This window comes from Perna viridis, chromosome 4 (assembly GCF_037379345.1).
Source record: "Perna viridis isolate PV_CMFRI_1.1 ecotype Kerala chromosome 4, ASM3737934v1, whole genome shotgun sequence".
NCBI lineage: Eukaryota > Metazoa > Mollusca > Bivalvia > Mytilida > Mytilidae > Perna > Perna viridis.
In genome coordinates this window covers 18,746,581-18,756,980 of record NC_142448.1, presented here as the reverse complement: position 1 = coordinate 18,756,980, position 10,400 = coordinate 18,746,581, and the positions used below count along the sequence as shown (strand labels likewise).

General features: G+C 33.5%; 1 protein-coding gene across 2 annotated transcripts; it reads left to right on the top strand.

Annotated features, from left to right (window-relative positions):
- The first annotated feature begins 4 nt into the window (after nucleotides 1-4).
- Nucleotides 5-8,967, top strand: LOC148619171 (NADH dehydrogenase [ubiquinone] iron-sulfur protein 6, mitochondrial-like). Of its 2 annotated transcripts, XM_088578792.1 has the most exons (4): nucleotides 21-188; nucleotides 6,014-6,067; nucleotides 6,468-6,587; nucleotides 8,773-8,967. In XM_088578792.1, exons 1-4 carry the CDS (start codon nucleotides 63-65, stop codon nucleotides 8,896-8,898), a joined length of 426 nt encoding a protein of 141 aa, XP_088434918.1. In that variant the 5' UTR covers nucleotides 21-62; the 3' UTR covers nucleotides 8,899-8,967. The 2 variants fall into 2 exon arrangements, with proteins under 2 accessions (XP_088434919.1, XP_088434918.1); XM_088578793.1 differs by lacking the exon at nucleotides 6,014-6,067 and having other exon boundaries at nucleotides 5-188.
- Nucleotides 8,968-10,400: the final 1,433 nt, after the last annotated feature.

Sequence of the window (10,400 nt, the reverse complement as noted above, 5' to 3'; positions counted from 1 at the left end):
GCGGATATTACCTCATTCCCGATCGTGTCCGGATTTTACATGCATTTTGAAGGAAAACAAACATGGCTGCCCTTGGAAGGACAATTGTCCGATTGCCTAAAATTTTGCCGAAATCTTGTTCTTACAGTTCATCAGCTGTCGGCAAGTTTGATGGTCAGAATGTGAATACTATTACACATACGGGCGAGGTATTTTGTTTTCTTACAACGTCTGGATAATTAAAAAAATGTACATGCGTATTGCCATTGGAAGGTTCGTTCAAATTCCCTGGTAGTCTGATATTGCTCCAACGGCTGATTTGCCAGGCAAGCTGGGGTCGTGGGACATCAGAGCTTGTCCCATTTCAAAAACACGTGATTTTGATAGAGTATCAAAATTCTGTAAAATCGAGAGAAAGCAGTTATTTATTGTTGTAACTTTGTAAGTACATCAGGCAACACTATTGTCGTATTGACATGTTTTTTTTTCACTTAGAACGAAATTTGTGCCCTGCTAATTTTAACATAATTACACAAAATTTGACTCCGTGATCTTGAACTTTACAAGTTCATCATTTAACAAACTTGAAAGACAATTTTGAACGAAGTTTGCACATCAAAGACAAAGATTGTTTTGGCTTATGATTCAGTCCATCACATCTTATATCATAATACTGTCATTCCAGATGGCAGATGTGAAACATATCCATTCACTCTGGCCCTTCTTTGTAGAAACTAAGATTTTAAGAACATTCCATGGGTATTTTAATACGTAGGATATTTAAATTTTCGACCAAGATTTTATTTTTTAAACATCTGGTAAATGCAATGCAGCGACTTTGGCACAAGTCATCATGACTTCTGTGACTTGTTCTATGTCTGACTTAAAAACCGTCTATTTTCGAGCACAGGGGCTTGCTTCCACTATCAAACATGCAATCAAACTAGTATATAATTAACACAAACAGAAAACTGTTCAGCTGATTAAATATGAACACTGTTTGTGATGACATTAATAGTCGTACATTTGCAGGTAAGTTCAACAACATTTCTGTAACGAATTGGGCGTTTCCGTCACGATTCGATATGTTTTTGACACAAACCAGATGTGTGGACGATTAGCCTGAATAGGCCCGTCCATGAATGCGTGGACGAGGAGCCACTGCCATAAATTATATACTTATTCCTAATATGGAGTAGGCATTGCCTAAATCAGTGAGCACCTTGAGCTTTACCATACGTATACCATCTGTGCAAGACTCTTAAAAATAATAAAGGACATTACAAAAGGGGGGGTCGGATGAAAATTATTGTTTCACAAGTGCAATATTTTTATTTACATTTCAAGCGAAAACGATATTTTTATTTGAAAATCTGCCTTGTTAAATAATGAGGGGATTTTTTTTCAATGAACATTATCCCCCTTTCCCTGACTTTCAAAATGGTTAATAACTTTATAGCACTTCACCATACTTTACAATTTTTAACCCTTAAGGGCATCTCGAGCAACATCCTTTTCAGTTTAAGCTGGTCAGATCAATTTGTAGATACTGGAAATACAAATGTATTACAGTTTTCCACTGATGGTGGGAATATTTTACACATATCATTTGATGTAAACTATATTCAGATGCAACTGACAGCTCCATATTCCAAACAAGAAAATGATTGCCTTTAAAAACTTTGTTTGGATAATACAATCAAAGTTATATTTTTTCCTAGGTGGGTTAGGTTCTTGACAACAGTAACAGTGGAACAGTGGAGATACATGTATTTACATCCACATTTTTCACAAAGTTTTTAAAAACATCATACATGTACATGCACAAATGTATTCACTTCTTTTAATAAGTAAAAAAAAATAGAAAAAGACTTGAAAACTATCAGAAAAGGTTGTTTTATTTTTGCTAAAGGTAATCTTAACCTATACAGGGCATAATCTAGGATTCAGTGAACAGGAGAAGTGATTTCCCTTCCAGGAGTGATAGGGAGAAGTGAGTGTGGAATGGGGAGAAATCATTCTTCACCGCTAGAATATTTTATCACATTGATTTGAAGTTGTATCTCAAGGACATTTATTCTAATAAGTAATAAATAAGAAAATAAGATATGTTTAACACTGTAGTTCCATTTTCTATACTTGCAAATGAATAAGTACATGTACATGTATAATAAGTAACTTTAATTGAATATACAAGTAGTAAGTAATCAGATTGTCATTGACAACTTGTTTCTTATAATAGCATGTTCTTAAAAGTCTAAGAATGGTCTGCACCTCCATGTGGTCTCTTCCTGAAAAAGAAAAAGGTATCTTGTTGTAAATCATCTCTGTTCTGACATTATGAGTACACTTGTATTGTAATTGATCCAAAGCACAAATCAGTCTGTGCAGACATGCATGTACATGTATGTTTACATGTACATTGTTTAGTGGGATTATTTTCAAATAAATGATAGTTATAATTTAAATTGATAAAGGAATGACTGCTTGTTGATATGCCATAATGGTAGTCTATTATCCAATAAATTTCCCTGATTTTTTTTATATGTGATAATAGTTAGCTTAATTATCTTTATTTTTGCCTGATCAAAACAAAATGTCACTTCAAACCCACACACTCATACACATAACTGTTATTCAAGCTGAACCTACCAATTATTAATTGTCTTTTGAAACCACTGAAATCATTGTAAGAGTCTCTCATTGAGTAAATAAATTAATTGTTGTCATCAAATTAAGTGTTTAATCAAGGAACACAAAATACACATGTACCTTACCTTTTGTGATTGTTTTTGATTTTGAACTCGATAAGTTGAATATGTTTCATTCAAATAAGTTCTGTTGATTTTATCCATTATCCAAGTCGTTAGAACGGGTGAAATATTCCCTGGATTGCTTGGAACTGATGAAAATTAAGTGAACTCCTTCTAATTCAAGTTTTCTCTTTGTTACGAAAATTGCCGTCATTTTTGGTTATTTATTACCCGAAAGGGCTAGAGTTATCTCTCTTTGGTGAAATTTCACAGTGACTTCACTTCTCTTAAAAGAACACAAGCTGGCGACTTTTAACTAGTTTTAAAAATTCTTGGCAACTTAAATCTCCATTTTGCCGCCTAGATTATGCCCTGCCTATATTTTTCATTTGTTTAATTTAAGGAAGCGATGAATTTTCTCTGTAAGGACAGTCACTTTTTGTTACTTTTGGGGCATGACTTTTTTTTTGTTACATGTACATGGAGTGTTGGGAACGTTAAGGGAAATTTAGGTAGAGCATGTAATAACCGTAGAGCTCACACTGCTTCACAGTGCTGACTATTAACTTTCATTTCATACCCACTCTTAAGTTTTCAAGAGCCAAGAAAGTAGAAAATTTTTGTCTTGAAGTGCACATCAAAGTTAATGCACTAAACCCTGTGTTTTTGATATGGGACGAACCCTGACATCCCACAGCCTCAGCTTGTCTGGCAAATTAGCCGTTGGAATCCGAGCAATCTCAGATTAAATCCCTGGTAGCTACAAGCTAAGCTTGTACATTAAACATGCAAAATGTGTATTATGTCTCATGTCTAGTATTTAGAAAATCAAAATTGATACATGTACATTAATGTGGAGCAGGCATTGCCTATGTAAGTGAGCACCACTAGCCTTACCATACCAGAGACCTATATTAAAGAGATAAAAAACTTTGTTATCTAGTTTAGGGATAAAATTATAAAGCGACAGAGAACAAGATTCCCTGACCTTTCCATTTATTTATTTTTTCCTTTTGATGAAATGATCTTAATAAATTGAATCGAACGCCCTGCAGTTGTAAAATGGGAAACTGAAGATTATATTCAATTACCTGTATCTTTAAAAACAAAAAAAGTTGTGATAGGTTAATGTGATAATTCTATTACAGCTGAGTATGGTTACTGATAATGATACATGAACGACAAACAAAAGTACAATTTTCTAACGTTACCATCTTCACAGTTTACTTTTATTATCTACAAGAAGCACTGGTTAAGGGATTCTCCAATTTTTGAATTTTCGAATGGTTTTTTACAGGTTTTCCCCAATGATGAAGACCCTTTTGAAAATTTTCTTCTCATTAAAACAGATGAAACTTTTGTCTACTGCAACTTAACATAATGTGAACAGCAAAATTAAAACTGTAATTAAAATTTTGGATAAACATGACTAAATTATCAAACACTGGTCAGGTGAGTCTAAAACTACTAAAATTAAGCCTTGAAATGAGGAATGTAATTTTATTCTGAATGATCACATAAAAATATCCAACTGTATATAAAAATTGTGTCAATAATTAGAGAGGAGAATGCTCTTAAATACAAAATATTCGACTATCAAATTTTCACCATGTGACACAAATTTTTATATTACCACAAAAAAAAATTGTGGTTGTATAAAGGTACAATGTATCATGCTATCATCATCCATAGACACTTCATGTCTGGAAAATAACTTAAATATGAGTGTATAGATCTTTATGAAATTATACCACAAGATGCCATACCACAAAAGGAAAAGTCTGGATATGAGTGGAATTATTATTTTTGTGGTTGTGACTTGAACTGTTTAGGAATAAAGGGCAAGAAACAAGCATTTTCATGAAGTCCGGACAATCACTTGAGCAATTCTGAATGGAATTTTTTGAAATTGTACCTCAAGGTTTCATACAAAAGAAAGGCTGTGGTTGTTACTCAAGTATTTAGGAATAAGGGGCCAGGAACCAGCTTTTTCATGATGTCTGGACACTAACTTGACTTTAAAGCGAATGAATCTCTTTGGTATTGTACCACAAGGTGCCATACCACCAAAAGAGCTTGCATTGATTTTGGATGTTACTACTTATGTTCATGATGTCAGGACAATTACTTGACTATAACATTAAGTAAATGGATCTCTTTGAAATCTCTTCATACCCTTAGGGGAAGGCTGGAATTATTTGTGGGGTTGTGCTTATCGAGGAATAAGGGGCCACTGGGATAAAATTTCTTTTCCTGTATAAAATATTAAGTGCATGAATCAAATTTCATAGCTGTATCAAGTCTTACTTTCCCCAACTGTTCAGGGTTTGACCTCTGCAGTCATATCAAGCTGCAACTTGCATAGCATTTTATCATGTGTTATTGACACTCTTGATCTTCAGGTAATCTCCATGCATATCTGGAGACTGGATACCTGATTGTCTGAGAAAATATTTTTGTATAACCACAAAAAAAAAATTCAATGTAGATAATAGTATCATACTGTTATAATCATATATTGTTGTCATTGTCCGTAGACATAAACTGTATGTGTACATGTATGTCGCGCAGACAATTACAAGAGTAGAATTGTTTGGTTCTTTTTGAAACGTTGTATGACAGACAAATTAAGGGCTGAATCTAATTTGAATGTTGTGTCAAACATATACATGTACTAATCATTTAGGGTTCACCTGTGAAGCATCTCATTCATAAATGTGATGTTGGATTTATTTTGGGGGTGACAGCCTCAACCATTTCAGAATTATGGGCTAAACTGAGCATTCCATAGAATTTAATATGTAACTCCTGTAACAGCATATGGATGTCTATGGTGCATGCATTTCTCCACAATATTCTATACTACAAAGGTCAGACAGGGTATGATTATTGGGTTTAAAAGTTGAATGGTTTAGGAGTGAGGAATCAAAAAGGAGCCTTGCATTTTCCTGATGTTAGGACAAAAACTTATCTTTGAGTAAATAGATCTCTTTGAAATTGTACCACAAGGTGCCATACCACCAAAGAAAGGCTGTGAATAATTTTCAATGGGGGATGAGACCTGAACCGTTAAGGAATGAGGAGCCATAAAAAAGGGCCACTTGGATTCTGGTCAAATTATATCTTGTGTCAAATAGCTTATCCGAATACAAATTCAAAGAAGTATCAAGTGTGATTTGTTGTGTCCATACTTGTCCCAGCTGTTCGAGGTGGACCTCTACAGTTGTGCCAAGCTGTGTACTGTGAAGCATTATATTTCAAATTGTCTATTATCATCACAGGTAATGGAAGCAGGTGATTGGAGGAGAGCTCGATTTGTTGATAGGGTGAAATTGGTAAGACAACACCTACAATTTTTTAAGCATAATTTTGGATAAACTATGATATTCAATCTATAGATATATTGTAAACTTTTGAAATAATGAAATGGGCAACACCCTGTACATTTATTTTATATATCTCAACTACCTCAGAACCTAATGCTGTTATTTACAGCGAGTTGAAAAGGACCAGTTCCAATTTCAGTAATAAGCATAATTTATTTTAGTTTTAGATCATATGCTGCCTTTCTAAATGTGCAGGTGTTTAAAATGATTTTATATGAAATAAATGTTTGGTTTGAATTGAATCTTCAGGCCTGTTGGACCTACATGTACATGTATGAAAAGCAACGTTCAGAGTGTAAGTTGTATAGAATTATAGTAATAAAAATTTTGCCTTTTATTTTAATTAAAGGTCAATACACGATTTGCAATCGACTTAGTTGCTGAAGATCCTGTAGTAGTGTGTGAAACAAACCATGTTTGGTCAAGCAGTAAAGGGGCATTAGGTCATCCTAAAGTATACATTAACTTGGTAAGCTGTATAGTTATTTGCATAGCCATATTTTAAGGGGGCACATGATAAATGAATGCAAATAAAAATGCTGATAGGGTAATTTGAGTGATGTAATATTAACCGTTCTTGCGTTTTTCGTAGGACATTTGAGTTAAAACCTATGTTATTTTTATATAAATTCACAAAGTATATATAAAAGTAAGTGTTGTTTTTTTTTGTTTTCCTCTTGAGTAATTCAACTGGGAATGACCAGTTCATGGTAGTGTTCAGTGGGGATTATAGAATTTTCCAATATGGGGCCCGCCAACTGCCATAAGAGGAGGGTGCTCATTCCAGTGATTTTCATCAATGGTCAAGTTATGTTACAATGAAGGACACACATTTCAACAGAGGGCATTACATGTAGATTTTTAAGAAAGGGTTATGAAACTTCTGATGAATTTTTTTCAGTTAGTTGAGATCAGATACTGTAGGATCCACTTACATGTACTTATTTCAGTGGCAAAAAATTCAGACAGTTGGATTAAGTTTTAAAACAATAATACAAAGAGGTACATTGAACATTTATAGATAGATCTATTAATAAATGGCTGAAAGGAATGTTTGGAATAGGTTTTTTTGGCCTTAGAGGAAGTGGTATATTTTGTTCAGGACTTCACGTCAGTTTTACCTTATGATACGCATTGTTGATTACTAAACAGAAAACTTTTTTATAAACTATAAATTCCTTAAATCTTTCTTTCCCTGCCTGTTGTTAGCAGCCTGTTAGGAGTGCATATTATATCTGTATGGCTAATGGGAGATATACTGTTTGATCTTTTTTTTTTGCTCAAATGTCCAATTCATATTAATTTTTTGTTTAAATGTTTTAAAATTTTGGCATTTTTGCCTAAATGTCCTGCAATTTTGTTCAGTTTTATGAAGGGCTGTTTGTCTGAGATGAGGTGCTGTCAACATAAGGATGTACGTCAACAAATAATTTTTGGGAAAAACATATGATGTGAAAATTTCCTCAAATCAGTACAAAGTACATGTATATTGTACATGTATAATTAAAAATAAATGAAATATGTGTAGGTATGGAGTATGTAATGTACACAAATGGTCAATAATAGTTCTTATACAAATATGATGCACATGCTTATCTGTTCATGTATATGTATGCCTAGCACTGAGAACTCATTTTTATGCGCAGTCGTTGTCTTCATTGTCGTCTGGGGACACTTTGTTTCTGCATGATAACTTCAGTTTCATTATTGATGACCAATTGTTCTGAAGGAACTACTAAAGGAAGATAGCGATTTTTTGGCCCCTACAGTTTAAGAATGAGGGGCCAAAAAGGGTAAAAATAGATGCTTTATTAAAACCCATGTAGAATATTTGGGTTTTTTTTTTAAACTTTAATTATTTTTTTTATTGTGTTCCTTATTTAATTCTGATAAACAAATTTATCATAGACTTTTTGTGTTTTGGACTGTTTCAAGTTTCACAGGTGTCAAAGTTTGGTAACACCCATAAAAACTTTTTTTATTTTTCAATCCAATTTAGAATTTTTTTTATTTGATATCTCATAACAATCTCTGCCTGTGTTTTTCAATCAGGTTTCAGATTTCTGTTACAGTTTTGGAGTTATAAGGGGTCAAAGGGGCCACACCCCCAAAAAATTGGCTTTTTTATATTTGGTCTGATTTAAGAAAAATCTTTTTTTTAATCCACATACAAATCCCTGCCAGAAATCTATCAAATTTCAGCTATCTCTTACGGTTTTCTAGTCATAAGGGGTCAAAGGGGCCACACCTGAAAAAATCAACTTTTTTATTTTTGGTCTGATTTTGAAAATTTTTGATTGAATCTAAAAATTTTGTGCAAGATAGTGCCCAAACCATTTAATGTGTCCGAATGGATTGTAGGTCTTTATGCTCAAGTGTGTCAAAAGCTAGTATTTTGGCCACACTCTCCCAAACTGTTTAGGTTCAAACACTGCAGTCGTATCATGCTGCACTTGGCAAAGCTTTTTATTGCATGATAAGGGAAGTCATTTTATGAATTTTGTCTTACAAATTGCTGTGTTGCATGTAGTTTTTTTCCTTCAAGACCCTGTAATAGAATTAATAAATATGTAGAGGAAAAACCTTTAGATATCTTGAGAGTTCATTGTACAAATGCCATGCTATAAAGATGATTCTTGTATTTTATGTTTAAGGATAAACCAGAAGTTGGTGTTTGTGGATATTCTGGCCGTCGATTCATCCAGAAGAAGTATTATAAGGAGGCTGAGCATGGACCTAGTATAACATACGAACAATATCTACAGGAGATGAAATCATAGCCACAATGTAGTAGTACTTATACATATAAATTGTTTTTGTTTGCTGGCAGAAATAAATGATATGCTTTATTTAAGTGTTATCATTGATAAGTAGGACACGTTTCCTTGGTATTGAATTTTGTTCTTTACAGAAAAACTGGTATTTGCCAAAAAAGCTTGCTTATAACTCAGATGAACACTCCATGTTAACATTTTTGTTGAATTGATATGAAAAGACTATATATCTGACAATATGTCTTTTATTTAAAAAACTTAGGTACTTAAATTTAAATGCTTCAAAAACTATTCAGTATCCTTATGATATTCAAGCTATAAATATATTGCAAACTTTTGAAATAATGAAATGGGCAACACCTTGTGTATTTATTTTATATCTCAACTATCTCTGAACCTAATGCTGGTATTTAACTTAACACTGAGTGGTCATATGATTTGTACGTTCTTTACCAACATTGAAAGCAGGTCTACTAGTTGCTGTACTCTGTCTGTCCCTCGGTAGTGGGTACCTACTTAGTGTAATATGTACCACAAATAGAATAAAAAAATATTCTTCAAACTTAACACTGTGTTTATATACATATTAAAGATGTGCACCTTTGATTATGGAGAAATTTGACAACTTTTTTTATACATTTTAAGCATGTTTAACTTCTTCATTTTATGTCACTTTTTGTGACTTTTTTTCCGTCCAGTATTATTCAAACTTTGCACTACATTTATACACATTTTGAAGATGTACACCTCGTATTATGGAAAAAAATGAGTAATTTTTTGTTCGGTTTTGGCATTTTCAGCAGTATATGCTATCGTCGGTACCTTTATGAAATTTGTATCCCTCGAAATAGGTTACAAAGTAGTTTAACGTAGTGCTTATATACGTATTGAAAATACTTATGTGCTGACAGATGAAGGTCCAGACATATATGGATTCGTTAAAATAATCATTGATAATTGACAGTTTGCAAACATGTAAGATTTCCGAAATATTTTCGATCACACTTTCAGAATATGATTTTTGAAATGCCCTTGACTACCAAAATGAATTCACTAATAAGACTTCATATTTGGTTGAAAAATTGCAAGTAAAAACATTGTTACGTTTAAGTCCGAAGAAAACCTACCAGAATGCTTGTTTCGTTAACCTTTGTTATTTCCTCTAATGTGACCGTTCCATTGTCGCGTGAAGTGAACTACGTAGACATGGAATCGGACCACAGGGGCTTGCACCCACTATCAACTATGCAGTCCCACTAGTATAAAGGTTATTATACTAGTGGGGTTGCATAGTTGGTAGTGCAAGCAAGCCCCTGTGATCAGACATCGTACCTCGCAATGAATGGAATTAGTTGTACATGTACTTCACAACAATGCACAAACGGATTGGAAAACTCGTCAATAGAAGGACAAAAACATAAACTTGTGATGATGTTTTAAATGGTGAACGGTGATACCGCCAAGTATATAAGTACCCTGGTACCAATGCGCGGTCAGACTTCAACAGC

Bases quoted from the DNA above. Each gene is read 5' to 3' on its own strand.
- LOC148619171 (XM_088578792.1), top strand. From the start codon at position 63: ATGGCTGCCCTTGGAAGGACAATTGTCCGATTGCCTAAAATTTTGCCG. The intron at 189-6,013 runs GTATTTTGTTTT...TTATCATCACAG, and splicing joins CTATTACACATACGGGCGAG to GTAATGGAAGCAGGTGATTG. The intron at 6,068-6,467 runs GTAAGACAACAC...TTTTAATTAAAG, and splicing joins TTGTTGATAGGGTGAAATTG to GTCAATACACGATTTGCAAT.